The sequence below is a fragment of the Crinia signifera genome, chromosome 5, assembly GCF_055691185.1.
Source record: "Crinia signifera chromosome 5, ASM5569118v1, whole genome shotgun sequence".
NCBI lineage: Eukaryota > Metazoa > Chordata > Amphibia > Anura > Myobatrachidae > Crinia > Crinia signifera.
The window spans coordinates 72,253,696-72,269,763 of NC_139221.1; the positions used below are offsets into that span (position 1 = coordinate 72,253,696).

Here is a 16,068-nt window from a genome sequence, read left to right on the forward strand (position 1 = left end):
CATTGACAGCCGGGCAGAGAGCAGGGGGCTGCCAGGCTGTATTCAGAGCACTGCCGGTCCCGGCTACTTTGAAATAATACCCCTTTCATTCCAGAAAATACAGTGACTTACCCGGGAATAGGGTCTCAGGATCATGAAGGGACATTCCCGGGCTGGCCCCTTTTACACCAGCCTAGTCCCTGCCTTTTCTGGTGTGAGGGGGAGAGAAAACAACCCCCCCCCCCATTTAAACAACCAGCTATATCTTCAGAACCAACTGACCCATTTACATGTGGGCTTTGAATGGTTTTGGTCCTGTGAAATTGAGTCGTTTGGTTCCAGAGAAATCTGTCCTTAAACAACATGAACAGCCATGAAATTACATTTAAAAAATGAAAAAAATCGGTTTACCCGCAATATCTCTAGAACCAATGAACAAATATGGACCAGCCTGGTATCAAATTGAAGGTCCAGTGATTGGGGTTCGACTGAGATCAACCTCGAGCTTTTGTGATGCCGGAGGGGGAACTGGCAGCCGCTGGAATTAGCGGGTCCCATGTTATCCTATGAGGAAAACGTTCCAGCTTTGCCTGGCGGTATCTCCGGTTTCCGAGGGGCTAGCGACGCGGGGCGGGGCTCGTTGGAAAGCCCTGGTTCTCAGCAACAAAATGGCCTATTTGGAGAGTGGGTCTGGAGCTGTAGCTCCATCAGGCCCATTGGTAATCCAGCCCTGCAGGCAAAGCAGTACAATGGCGCCAGATTCTGGACATAACACTAAGATGAAGATTTTTGCTTGATCATCACTGTATTGTTTGAGCTCAATTCCCCCCCCCCCCCACGACAGTATGTAGACATGACCATGTGAAAAAAGCCATAATGTCAATATGTACTGTGTCGACATTGTCAACATGGTTACATTGGCCTTGTTGACACTGATGAAATGTTAACATGCTTTCAATGTTAACTTTTAGCAATGCAACAGTTTTGAAGGCAACTACAATAACCCAGTAACCCAGATTCTGCGGCTAATGTTGGCCGGTTGCAGCTAATGGTCTGCGGTTGTGACTATCCCTAGGGACACACTTATGAATGCATTCTGACCACATTCTGGTTTATTTCACTTTGGAAGTCATCAGTTAGGAAGAACATCACAATAAAATCATCCCCATTAAAATACTTCAACCCTTGTCTGCCCCTTAAATTATAGTAGATAGGAGATATGCTATATGGATGCAGTTCTGAACAAATAAATAAGGGTTCATGTAATATTGAGTGTATTATGCCTACTTAAATTTTTGATTGCAGTCATTAATTATAGCAGGACTGCATTGAAATACTTTAGTGAGACCTATCGCAACTCACTTATAATGCTTCCCAAAGCTTTTCTACATTTTTTATGTGTTTTAATATGTTGTAGGTTTCATTTTGTATTATGTTAATATGTTACATTTCAGGTGCAGAGATGCTTATATGCATGTATACTGTAATTGTTAGATATACTGATAGGTGGATTGATGGTCTAATGCAGTAGTTACAAGCAGCATGTAATATTTATTTAGTATGTACATCTTCAGTCCAGCTGAGACCTATAAATGGCAGCATGTTAAGACATGTACATACATCTTTTCATCCATCTTTCTCCTGCAGGAACTTAATAAGGTGAGGCAGCAGAAGCAGCGATGTGATGAGGAGTTCGGTCTGGAGCACCAGGAGTTGGAGCACCAAAAGAACAACCTGCAGCAGCAGTTACACACTACGCAGGTGAATAGTTCATTAGGATTCACAAATTACAGCACTCAGGAAGACAATTCACCTAATGCATAGCTGTAAATTGCTTTAATTACAAACACAGTAAGAAATAGATATATTTTCCCAGAGTCAAGTTTAAATACAATTCACCGCAGACTGCCATAGTATGAATGCCAACACCACAGGCAGGTTTAGACATATAACCAGGGCATGCATTTGGCAACTCATTGAAACTAGCAGAAGTCACAGGTGTCAATCACTTTTAAACCTTAATGATCCTGTATGCAATGTATGTGCCAGTAGACAGAATCGGAGTCACTGAAAGTGTGATGTTAGCAAAGTGGAGAGGCACTGAGATAGGAGTGTCATGTCTATAAGGGAAAGGGAAGAATGGTTGGTGGGTTGTTGGAGGGGATTCAGTATGAAATCCCGGCAGTCAGAATCCGACGGTCAAAATACCGACACCGGAATCCTGACCGCCGAAATGCCGACAAGGGGGGGCGTGGATCGCCCCCCTTGCGGGCTCACTGCGCTCGCCACACAGCGGTCCTGGTGCCTCGCTACGCTCGGCACACTATTTTATTCTCCCTCTATGGGTGTCGTGGACAAAGTGCCAGCATTGCGGCAGTCGGGATTCCGGCGTCTGTACTTCGTCCGCCGGGATTTTGACCGCATCCCGTTGGAGCTGAATCAATTAAGAGGAAAGCTGGTATGCTTTAATAAAAAGGTGTGTTTCTAAGGGGGTTAAAACTTGGGCTCCTGGTTGAGAGTATGATTGGCTGAGGGAATGGGTTACTCTAGCAAAATCTTGGAGAGGAGCATCACCGGAAGTGAGCAGGGTGGAGGAGAGGGGGTGGTCAGAGTAGGGGTGGAGAGGGTGGGAGGCAGTGTGGATAGAGAAGAGGGCAGAGTTATAGGAACGGAAATGTGGTTTAAGCCTTTGTAGGTGAGGGTTAGGAGTTTGACCTGGGCTCTGAGGGAAATAGGGAGCCAGTGAAGCATGTAGCAGAGGGGGAGGCAGAAGTCATATAAGGGAAGATGAAACTGAAACAAAAAGTACTATCATATATAGATTAAAGCGATGAGAGGTGAGAGAGAGAGAGAGAGAGAGAGCGAGAGAGAGAGAGAGAGAGAGAGAGAGAGAGAGGAGGAAGCTACAGTAGTCCTCACGGGAAATGATGAGTATGAATGAAAGTTTTGGTGATGTCAGTATAAGGAAGGGCTCTAATGAAGTCAATAAATTGTTCATTATAAGGGCATCAGACAGCCATGGGGCCCCAAAGACTTCACTCACAGGCCCTGCTTTATTAATATATTTGTTGGTTATAGCTTGTAATGTTTGTTTAAAATACCTGCTGATACATTATTACAGACAGATGTATCTGTCATTGATTAAAAGTATTCATTTAACTTTCTATTGAGAATAAAAGTAATGTGCAGCTCCCCCGAAGGTTAAAGAGCCACCCAATATTGCCATTAAATGTGACAAGGTTCCTTTCCCTGCTTTAGAGTAATACATGATGAACTTTACCATCTTTATCTTAAACATTTTCTGTCAGGGGTAGGCAAAGATAGCTCCCAACTGCCTGGTGTATATCGCCCAGCGCCTGCGGGGTAGATGTATGAAGTAGTGATAAGGGAGAAGTGATAAGGTGCCTGGTACTTTATCATTGGCCAATCAGCTTTTAACTGCTCCTGTTTAAACCCAGCCTGTTTAATTCAATAATTTTTATTGAAATTTTTGAGATACAATAAACATACTCCCCCCCCCCTGCATGGATATTAAATGTAACAAGCACAAACATCAGATCCCGCATAATTGGAAAATCGATATATACAGTAAAATACAGTCGATATGTTAATATCAATGAGGCATACGGAGACATGAGAAGTTTTGCATTACAGGATATGTGAACCACCAACGTCCAAAGGCGCCATCTGGACTGATGGCAATAGGGGATATATAACTCAGAGATATATGGTAAAATGTCTCGCTAAAATATGACATATACTAAGAACATGGTAAAGACAATCTAGGAAAGAATGCTGCAAGATCAGACGTTCAAGCAAACAGAGAATATAAGGAATAAAAAATGTAGGGAATAAAAATAAAACTTAATTACCACCAACTGAAATACTACCTACACTACCCAAAGCAAAACCCCCCAAAAGAGCCCAAAATAAACCTCCCCAAAACCCCCCTCCCTGTATGACCTAACCCCAACCTAGGTATACTTGGATCCCTAACAGCCCACTACCCCCCCAGCTAACTATACTACCCATTACTAAAAAGGAGATAAATTAGTGGCCGTCAGCTATCTTAGCTAACCTAGCCTAAAACACCTAATTCACCCCTTCCTCCCACCCCCTACATTACTGTAGCTACCTAAACACCCCCCCCCCCCCAATATATAATTCGGATGATAAACGGATGGGTTAACTGGAGCCATGGCTTGATAATATTCAAGGATTGTAACCGTCTATGGAGAAACCGTCTCTCCCTCCGACAACAGAATATCTTATTAACTAGTATAGAAATAACTGCACATAGAATTAAAAAAACTTATAGTTTCCATAAGAAAAACTGACCATGCTCTACTAAGGAAAAATAATAAACAAGATAGGGCTGTCACACATGTACATAACAAGCGCAAGAGAAAAAAAATATTAATCCGGCCAATCCTCCGCCAGCGACAGAGATGTATATAGAGCAACCCGGTTCATTTTAAGATAATCAGGAGAGTGTCCAGGGTATGTTCTCCAATATTTCAAGTAGCACATAGCCGGCTTCAGGGGCCATTGAGGGACATATGGAGAAACTACAGCGGAACCAGATAGACAAAGATTGAAAAGTGAGGAGCCATATATTTGGACGAAGTTCCAGTATAACAGTCGGCCAGGATGTGAGGGTATATAGGATTTGCAGACATTTCCAAGGCAACAGCCATAAGTGCAGTCCCCCCAATCTCTCTCCAGCACGCCACTCAGGTGTAGAAGAAGGACCATGCCATTTGGGGCCATCATTGCTGGTAGGTGCACCATCCGAGGAGAACACATCTAGGACGTTGGCAACGGATATTCCCATGATCTTGCCGGACATATCAATCCAGGGTAACCCAACCAGGGTAGCAGCAAATGTAGGTGCTGCAGATGTAGCAGGATCATAGCACTGAGGTGGTTTCTCCCCAGCTTCAGGGTCACATTGATCAGGAGCAACATAGGTTGATAGGGCAGCCCCCTGCACCTCAGACAGTTTGGCAATAAGTCTGTCGGCAGAAGCGTGGATAGCCTGCAGTAGATGTTGAAGAGAGACTTCCATAGTCATGGGATTATTGTATGCAGCCAGTGTTCCAAAGTTTAGGGATGGCAATCTGACTGCCATAAAGGAGCCCTTATAAACAATGGTGGTGGCTAGCACACCACCAGATACAAGGGGATAGTGGCAGCTATGAGGAGGCACTGTATATGAGGCTACCAGGCACAGATGAATACAGGCAGACCAGTACCTCTGTCCCCGGGAGGGTCACCCGACCAGCAGGATGGAGCTGAGAATGGGCTGTATGCGAGGCAGTAGCAGGGATGTCCACGCCACCCCACAGCACGGCAGTCGCACTCACCACAGGACAGGAGCCAGGTGCAGCAGGGGGAAGGTGTCAGCGGCGCCTCTACAGCGTGTATCGCCGGTGCGGCAGCAGGCAGGAGCAAGCTGATGCTGCAGAGCGGATCCAAGATGGCGCCCGCGTCCGGAAGAAGGGGAGCACGGAGCGCAGCAGCCACCGAAGCCCCACAGGCTGTAACGGAGACCAGCAGACGGCACAGGAGGTGCAGGAGAGGTTCCAGGGAGCGAGGAGGTAAAGGTGGCTTGCCAGGGGTCCCTGGGGCAGGATATTTTACAGGATATTTAGCGGAGCTTTCCCCACCAGCGTCCGCTCGTGTCCCAGGTCAAGCCACGCCCCCCAAAACCCAGCCTGTTTAATTAACAGTCAGAAGCTGATTGGCCAGTGATAAAGTATCACGCACTTTATCACTTTTCCTCCCTAATCACTGCTTCTTACATCTACTCCTCAGTATCATGGGGGATTTACACTTGAAACATCTCACTGCTGAAATATGCCCATCCCTGTTATAAAGTGCATAGGTCAATTTCAAACCTATTATATTTCACTCTCGTGAGTAACCTGCCATTTCTAGTCAGTTGCTTTGGAAGTATATAGTAGTTTTCTTTCCCTTCCTTGACGTAGTCTATTAGGTCCATAGCCTTAAGAGAGGGTAAAATAAAAAGCAAAATTGATATTGGGGTCACTGGAGAGACTGCTGTTCTGTTCACTTGCCAAACTAGTGCGGATTGCTTCAGGGCTGCAGGAAAATCAATAAAGAAAGAAAAAGATTTCACATATAATTGAAATTGCTTGCTTATTACACTTTTGCTCAGCAGATGGCACCTTCTTGTAAATGATGGGTAATCTCAGTCAGTCTATTAGTTACAAGATTGTATCAGCTGCAAGACAGAATTATTTGTAACGTCCTCAGACTGTGCTATTAATGTGTCAGAGAAATAAAAGAAAGAAAGTGCAATTGCAACGTTCTCATATCAAAGTCGTACGGTTTAAATCTAGAAAGCTGTATTATTGTGAAAACTAGTTCGTTACTGCCTATCATAAGCATGTTATAGGTATATAGTTATATTATATAGCAGCTGATACAAATGGAAGCAAACAAGAAAAGCATTCATAATAGCAGTATAAAGAGACATACATAATATTATTAAGTACACAAAGTAATCAAATGAGAAACCCATTTCATTGTTTCGCTTAATGCTAACTATATAATGTTTCCTGAGGACTTGTAATGTTATAGTATTGTTACTTTTTACAAGTTCTGTGATAAATGGTTATTTTGGGGCATATCCAATAATGGGGCAGATGTATTAAGCCTTAACAAGAGATAAATTCAAGTGTGATAAGGAGAGATAAACGTCCAGCCAATCAGCTCCTTACTCACTTTTTTCAAACACAGCCTACAGTATAACATGGCAGTTGGCAGGTGATTGGCTGGACGTTTATCTCTCCTTATCACACTTGCATTTATCTCTTGTTAAGGCTTAATACATCTGCCCCAATATGTGATATGTTTTGACATAGAAGAAAAATGGCCTGGTATTGCCATTTGTGACTGAGGTCATTACCACGGAATCCAATATTTTTATTGGCTGAAAAAAGGACATGCAATCGCGCTATAACACATGGGGTTCAGGATAAGGTCCCCATCAAATGATTTATCACGGCTCAGAGGGTCAGATTTTCATGGATTATGAAGCATAAAGACCGATAAGTGCCGACATTGGGTGGAGAAGCCGGCTGTATCTGGACTAATTGGTGAAGCCATTAACAGCAGTACATTAATGCTGCTAATAGGATATTCCCTATAGCCTAATTACTTTGTGGGCAGTCCTGTGTACATGATATATATTAAATACTAGCACCTAAGGAGACTGCTATACTAAAGTCTATATTGTGCTTCTTCGTGCTGGAGTTACCAGGCTTACACTTTTACTGTTAACCTTCTTGCAATTTATTTAGCTAAACTATTATTATTCTAAGTAGTATTAGTAGTAGTAGAAGTAGTAATACTGTAGTAGTAGTAGTAGTAGTGCAGCAGCGGTGATAGAAGTAGTACTGTAACAATAGTAGTAATAGCACTTTAAGAATACTAGTAGCAGTGCTGTAGTAATAGCACTGTAGTAGTACTGTAGTCATTGAAGTAATACTGTAGTCATATTAGTGGTAGTACTGTAGTCATAGTAGCAGTATCACAGTAGTAGTGATAGTACTGTGGTAGATTAGTATTATAATAGTAGCTTAAGTGGTAGTAATCGTATTGTACTAATAATAGTAGTAGTAGTACTGTACAAGTAGTAGCAGTAGTTGTAACAGTATTAGTAGAAGTATTATTATTGTAGTAGTAGTAGTAGTAGTAGCAGGGCCCGCTCTACCATTAGGCAGCTTTAGGCAGCTGCCTAGGGCGTCGGGATCTGGGGGGGCGCCACCAATCTTCTTATCAAAAAATCAAGGATGTCTTTGAGGATCCTTGTTGTATTTAATGCAGGTGATGGGTGCGGAACTTCTAAGACCTCACCTCCATACTTCCCTACTTTGCTGGCCCACCTCCTTGTACTCTCCCCCTAGGGGCTGGGAGGACATCCTGATTTTTGGGAGCCTTCCTGCTTTTCTGGAATGTTAGGATGTATGCCTTAAGGGATTGGAAAGTGGGTATTGGTGTCAGTATGGGGTGAGTAGGTTGAAGTTTTGCCTAGGGTTCTTAGAAACCTTACACCGGCCCTGAGTAGTAGTAGTGAAGCAGTAGTAGTAATACTAGTAGTAGTAGCAGTAGTAGTAGCAGAAGCTGCAGCAGTGTAGTAGTAGAACTATTATTACTAATAACACTGTAGTACTAGTAGTAGTGTAGTAGTACTACTATAGTAGCGGTAGTAGTAGTGCTGTAGTAGTAGTAGTACATGTACAGTATATCATTGTTCACAATGTTCTGCTGTACTTTCAGTTATGTAAAACAGGATTACATAACTCACAAGTTTCCCAGCTCCAGTGCAATAATGATACAAGCATATTGAGTTGTGTAATGTATTCATGTAAGCTTTACCATGTAGTTCTGGTTTGCTGTATATTAATGGGTACACTATGACTTCCAGTAAGGACTATTTTGGTTCCCCCACAACCTACAGTATGTAAGCATTTGCTAAGATATCCTCCTGTGACCCTTTTGTTCATATACAGTCAGGTCCGGTGCTAGGGTGTCCGGCGCCCTCCTGCAAACCATACATTCTGCGCCCTTTCACATTGCCATTGCAACAAGCTGCAGCCTGATTGTGGTAGTGTAAGCAACATGCGATTCTATGGAGGATCTCGGGTGCATGTACATGTAGGCATACACCATCTCAGTGCTGTGTCCGCAAAATGTTGCAGGCACTAAAGGTGCCCATACACGCTAGATCGCATCGCACGGCATGCATGCATGTGTGCGATGCGATCCGAAAGCAGTACAAAAACTATGTGCAGCACATACTTTTTGTACTGTGCGATGCCCGCATATCACATCACACGCTGCTATTGCAGCGCGTATGGCCACCTTTAGGCACATAACCCAGCCCATTATTTAAAAAGTGTCTAAATTAAAAAAAATCTACAATTATTAAAAAATTTGTTATAAACATGTATAATAAAAGACTCACTTTTCTTTTGCTGTTTAACTCTTGTGCAGTCCCTCCTCTTCTATCTGCGTGGGCAGGACACTGAGGACACCATTACACCCCTCTTGTGACTGAGGGGAGAGAAGGAGGAGATGGAAGAAGAGGGGAGGAGATAGAGGGGGCGGGGTGTTGAGGACTGGCAGTGGCACTGGCACAGCACACTGAGAAGAGGGAAGGAAGGGGAGGCGGCGCTGCTGCCTGTTCGTCATTTGATTGACAGCTGACAGGCGCAGGGAGCAATGGGTAGGGGGCAGATCCGGACATGACATGTCATCCAGGCATTCACAGACAGCGCTACATGCCTCAGCGCAAGTGTCTGAGAAGAAGAGGGGGCAGGTTGCAGGAGGAGGACAGTGTGTGCGCGGTGCAGGGAGCTGCTCAGCCTCTCCATACTGCCGCCCACTGTCAGACAGGCACTGTGGGCGGCATGCAGGCTGTGTGCACTCGCGGTGCAGGGAGCAGCTCTTTATACTGCCATCCACCCGCTGTCAGACAGGTGCTGCGGGCGGAGTGCAGGAGGCAGTGACAGTGAGGGCTGAGGCAGCTTTAGCAGAGCAGGGAGGGAGACAGCGCCTTTTCAGCATGGCGCCTCCCTGCTTTGCAGGAGCTGCTGAGTGGGTAGCGCCGGCCCTGTATACAGTACATTATGCATATGCTGAGTGTGACTACACACAGACTACTGTGTAACAGTCCACATGCCTAGCAGGATGCTTGAAGTAAGTGTAATGGAAACACAACCATGAAGAAAGCACGACCATTAGTAACTGGTACTTTAGTTCATAGTTGTGATGGTACAAATGTATAATAAAACTGGTTTTAGTAAAGCGAAGACAGTCCAAAAATGCCCATTTTAAACTATTCATTGCTAGCTGTAATTCCTGGCATTACCTACATTTTTTTTAATTTATATTGTCTCTGTCTCCAAGATTCTCCCTCTCTTTTTCATTTCATCCCACTTCCCTCTTCCCTCTCTCTCCCCCTCTTAACTCCCTCTTTCTTATTTCTCACCCTAATACTTAATCCCCTCCATCATCTCTCTCTCTCTCTTGTCATCCATTCCATATTTCTTCCCTACCCTATAATCCCCATCTATTGTAAAATACGAAGCTTCCAGAAAGGGGGTGTGGCTTCACGGAAATGCTGCAATTATGATCCAGGCCCCTGTTTTTCCTCACTATGATGGCCCGGGGGTCTCACCATCACTCAGTGAGCGGCTCCCTATCAGCGACCAATCATTTATATAAGCAGTCCATGTTATTATAGTGCAGGCAACTCTTTCTATATAGCTGTCACAACTGGCTCTAGATACAGAGTTGGTTGCAAGTGGGCAAAAATGCTTGACCCCAAAAATAAATTGTTTCCACACATACTGTATGCAGAGGTGTATGTGGATCTGCATGGGCAACATTGTTTGCTTTAAGTTATCAGCAACAGCCTCATGAAAATGTATCTGCTCTATATCAGCACTATAGTAGTCAGTGTTTGCTAAAATAACTGAATGTACTGTAAATCGGTATAGCCACTGAAATAAAACCTTACCTATGGAGTTGACCAGATATCGCCCATGGAGGGGTATGACTCCCCAGGCTCTTGTAGAAAACCTGATTCTCTCTTCAGTAATGGGGGCCTGTGAAGATCCTTGTTCCCTAGTCTGCTACTATAACAGGGATGTGACAGCTGCAATATATATTATAGTTCCTGTGCGTATACGACCCCATACACCAAGACTTCAAGACCCTTGGTTTGACAACAGTGTTAGTGAACTCAAGAAAAGGGGTCGTAGACTTGAAAGACTGTGGAGGAAGTAGAACATAAGTTAAAACTAATTAAACATACTGGAGAATATCAATCAACAATCACTCATGAGAAATCAGAGTTCCTATCAAATGAGATTAGAGCAGCAAACAATAGGCCTGCTCAGCTTTTTCGTACAGTGGGGATGCTTTGCAAACCAGCATGCCTGCAGCCTGATGAAGCCCTCTCCCAGTCAAATTGCAATGAGTTTGCTAAATTCTTTGCAGATAAAGTATCTTCCATCCGGGCTGGAATCCCCACAGTGTCATCAAAGGAGTTCCAAACTATCAAGCCTGCAAATGCAAGCCACCTAACTTCTTGGAACAGCTTTGACCCAATGTATGTAAAAGACATTGCAGAAATTACCCGCTGGCTGCGTCCCACCACCTGTGACCTGGACCCTGCCCCAACTAAGCTGCTAATAGGGTGCATGGATATAATCGGCCCTGTATTTGCAAAAATATTTCAAAGTTCTCTGCAAACAGGCATTTTTCATGAGCCACTAAAGGGAGCAATTGTTAGACCACTTCTTAAAAAAAAAATTTAGACACCGACTGCATGAGCAACTACAGACCGGTATCAAACCTTTCTTTTCTAGGAAAGCTTATTGAGAAAGTGGTAGCAACTCAACTAGAAACCCGCCTGTCAGCCCATGATATTTATGATCCATTCCAGTTAGGATTCTGGAGAAGACACAGCACTGAAACAGCCCTGGTATGTGTGCTTAATGATCTTCTGATGGCAAGAGACAGAGAACTCACGCTCGATCTTAATGCTTCTGGATCTCTCAGCAGCTTTTGATACCGTGGACCATGATATTCTAATTCAGCGCTTGAAAAATGTCTGTGTTTTGGATGGCACAGTTCTTAGCTGGTTCAAATTATTTCTCACTGGTAGGTCACAGAGAGTTTCATCTGGAGTGTATTCATCATCACCAGTGCCACTTCAATGTGGTGTCCCGCAGGGTCCCATATTATCTCCCATGCTTTTTGCTGTTTACATGCTAGCACTGGGTGAAATAATCAGAGGTCACGGCCTGGTTGACCTATGCAGATGATACACAACCTGTCCTTTGCTTCAGGTACTGAGAACCCAATACCAACCCTAAATGGCTGTCTAGCTGAGCTTCAGTAGTGGATGAGTGCCATTGCTTATTATAGGTCACAGGACAAGACTGCAGAAGAGCCAACCAACAGGACTTACGCTTGGGAGTGCAGAACTTCAAAATACGGAACATGTGCGGAATCTTGGTGTTATCCTGGATAGTGGCTTGACACTTAAACATCAGGTATGTCATGATTAAATCCTCATTCTATAATCTAAGGAACATAGCCAGAAACAAGCATTTAATTCCCTCAGAAGATCTGCCTAAAGTCATATATGCATTTGTATCATCGCGCCTTGACTACTGCAATGCCCTCTACCTCGGTCTCCCAGCAAAAGAATTGCACCGCTTGCAGATGGTACAAAATACAGTTGCCACTATTAACCAATCAGCCCCACTCCAGCCACATAACACCCATTCTGTGCTCCCTTCACTGGCTGCCTATAAGATGGCGAATAATTTTCAAGTTTGGCATACTGACTTTTGAAGCTCTACATGACCACGACCCAAGGTACCTGCAGCAGCTTCTGATCCCTTATTGCCCCACTCGATAACTGCGATCGGTTGATGAAGGACTACTAACAGTACCCAGAATTTCCCTGAATTCATCTGGGGGTCGAGCTTTCAGCGCTGTAGCTCCAACTCTATGGAACTCACTCCCCCGCTCAGTTCGAGAAGCTTCCACTCTGGAAACATTCAAAAATAGACTGAAGACTTTCCTGTTCACCCAAGCATTTCACTTATGTCCCTAGTTAAGTTGTTAAGTTTGTTTTGTATTTTGTGCTGTAAAAGGCTAATGCAAGCACTTTGAGTCCTATTAGGAGGAAAATGCTATATAAATAACATTATTATTATTATTATTATTATTATTATTATTAAAAGTGTAAGTGCAAATGAAAGTTAGGGGCTCTTATCAGTCCCAGCTAGATCACAGAAATAACATTATTATTTTGTTTTTCAAAAAGTAACAGTTTGGTGCTCTCGACCAGAAATTATATATTTTATCCTTTTAAATATGATATTTGGAATCAGTATGTCAAAGGCCAGAGGAGGCCATGCAGTTTTTTTTTTTTCCCTGACAGTTTTTTATTTTGTTTTGTAACTGGTGAGAGAAAGGGTGGTTCAGTGGCCAGTAAATTGTGGGTGGGGTGGGGTTGAGCATAGTACTGCTTAGATGTTCAGTAGGCCCCATCATGAAAGGGGCAGTGACATGATGGGGAGCAACCAATATTGTACCTAGAGGCGGCTTGACACCAACATTTGATTCTGCCTGCAGCATAATGTTGCACAGGGGCCTTGTACTGTATGGCTGTAAAGGATTCATAATGCATACTGTATCCACATATTATATATACATTTTTACATAAAACAAATTTCTTTCCAGATGCAGATATCTGAGGTTACAGGACAGTTAAAAAATTCTATGGAGAATACAGAAAAATTTCTGAAAACCACACGTGACCTAATTCGATCTGGAAATATTATTGAAAACACCATAAAAACAACTCAGAATGCAATTGCAAAGTTACAGTAAGTGCAACAAATAATATTTGGCAATTCAGCTATTTTTTATGCTTGCTAATAAATACTGTACATAGGGCCAAATGTAATATTGTGTGAGAATCAGAAAGTGAGACATACTGTATTGTGAGAGGTTTCCAATTTTTTTTAAAGCGGCAATCATTTACATGGCAAAATCAACCTGGTTTTGCAGTGTAAATGATTGATGCTTTAAAAAAATGGGAAAACTCTCCCAAACGCTCTCAGTTTCTGATTCTCACACCCTAATACATTTGGCCCATAGTGTTAATTTATATTGTATAATAAATTTAGAAACAATTCTAGAATTCAGTATTTAGCTATAATGATAATGAGTAATGCTGAAACTGGAGCAGGCGCAAAGGTTTACAAGTGGAAAAGTCTCAACGCTCACCCTTCATCCAAAATAATGGGAGGACCCCTGAGAAAAACATGAGACCATTCTATGATGAATCTGAGATTGCATCAAATGTAAATTTCCCATGTACAGAAAAATAAGGCATCTTCTCTTTATAAAAAATAAATAAAAATAAATCAATAAAATATTAAGTGGAGTTTATCCCTAAAGAATTGATAGTTATGCATTGTGCATACACATATTGCATATAGATAAAGGGGTCTCGCTCATTGTGACCAGTCCTATAATGGGAGGCTGTCTCTCCCAGGTGCCCCTCCTCTATTATTTACTTGGTGACAAGAATAGACTTGAGCCCTCCTGGGTTATCCCCAGTGAGAGGTTAATAGATACAGTAGGTTCTAGATATGGAGATTTTTCCTCCAGGATTTCATTGTAGGGGTCACAGTGATATATGATTTGTTATTGTGGAACACTCACTGTTGTTGTTTTTTTTGTCTTTTTTAAATTAGGCAGAATTATAATATTCAGCAGATGAAGCTAAATAATGTAAAAGATACATCCAAGTATCTTCTAAAAGAAATAGAAAAGTCCACACAACACATGAATACCCAAAACAAGGATTACGATATACAGATAAAGATTAGACAGAAAACGCAGAAACAAAGCTTGGTAAGTAAACACAATTAAAGGTGATTAATGTGTGTTATATTCAGTATTCTTCATCTAGGTATTCATCTGGTACATTGGCGATGGTAGTTATATGATTTTGATTTATTTCATAAATAGCATTGTCTTTCAGTTCCTGCAAGAGAATAGAAGGGCAGATTGCAATATGAGATACAAATCAAAATGTATGTTGAAACTGAAGCATACAATTTGAGTTGATATTTTATGTGGTTTTGATCATTATTGTCGCTGTTGTCTCTGGTCTTTCTATCACTGGTGGTGTACCTACCTCCCTTATGTTCTTGTCTCCTTATCAGCCTTATGACTGTTCTTCTTGTCTCTGGTAAAGCAACTTGGATCCCTTATCTTTTATTGTTATTGTAGTATGTCTCCATTTCTCTAGGTGTAACACCCTCCATTTCTATCCATCTTATCTTTCATGTCTGTATTTCTTCTTCGGTGGAACAACCTGCAGTAGTCAAAGCAGTAGTTTGAAGACATTTTATGTTCCATACTTCTGCAAGAGTCCCATGTGGTCATATTAACACAGTGGGGCAGATGTATTAAGCTTTAACGAGAGATAAATCTCAGGGTGATAAGGAGAGATAAATGTCCAGCCACTCACCTGCTAACTGCCATGTTACAGCCTGTGTTTGAAAAAAGTCAGAAAGGAGCTGATTGGCTGGACGTTTATCTCTCCTTATCACCCTTGCATTTATCTCTTGTTAAGGCTTAATACATCTGCCCCAATGATACAAATTTAGAAAGCTATGCTTCTTTGCTAAACAGCCTTTGTCAGTGCATTCATGGGGGGAAAGAAAGTAACAAGTACTGTAGCATCAGTTTTGATAGCACATAAAGGTGGCAGCTGGGCTCCGGTGACGCTGGTCACCATTGTAGTTGTCATCACTGCTAACCATTCTGCTGTGCTGCTGTAGTCACTAGCCATCATCCATTACATAAACAATGGTGTTGTAAATTGTCAAATTAACATAGTAATATCTCAGATATGACACAGCATGAACTGCTGTCCCTCTTCTGTCTGCATCTATGTATTTGCTTAAATGTTAATGCTATTATCTGTGGTGTGCCCTTTTTGTCGCTAACAATTGTTGGAATTGTGGAAAACATTGGCAAAATATAACCATGAAAAGATAAAGTGACTTCTGTATGTGTTATTCCGTGTATCTCCCTTGTATACAAGCTATTTCTGTAAGTGTTATTCAATGTGTCTCCTAGTACATAAGCTACCTCAGTAAGTGTTATTCCATGTGTCTCCTGGGTACATAAGCTACCACTGTAAGTGTTATTCCATGTGTCTACTGGGTACATAAGCTACCTCTGTAAGTGTTATTCCATGTGTCTTCTGGGTACACAAGATACCTCTGTGTTATTCCATGTGTTTCCCTTGTACATAAGCTACCTCTGTAAGTGTTATTCCATGTATCTCCTAGTACTGGGGTAGCCAACCCTAGTCCTCGAGAGCTACCAACAGTGCATGTTTTGCAGGTCTCCTCACAGAATCACAAGTGAGCTAATTAGCTCCATCTGTGGATCTTTTAAAATGTGTCAGTGATTAATGAGTGCAGCTGTGCAGCAGCTAGGTTGTCTGGA

At 42.5% G+C, this 16,068-nt stretch overlaps 1 protein-coding gene across 1 annotated transcript in view; it reads left to right on the forward strand.

The window, feature by feature from the left end:
* Positions 1-16,068, forward strand: part of CCDC178 (coiled-coil domain containing 178) — a 358,769-nt gene that overhangs the window by 171,828 nt on the left and 170,873 nt on the right. The window contains exons 14-16 of the mRNA XM_083187449.1: positions 1,627-1,740; positions 13,276-13,421; positions 14,298-14,457. Coding sequence (XP_083043575.1) covers positions 1,627-1,740; positions 13,276-13,421; positions 14,298-14,457 — 420 coding nt within the window. The remainder of the gene's footprint in view (positions 1-1,626; positions 1,741-13,275; positions 13,422-14,297; positions 14,458-16,068) is intronic.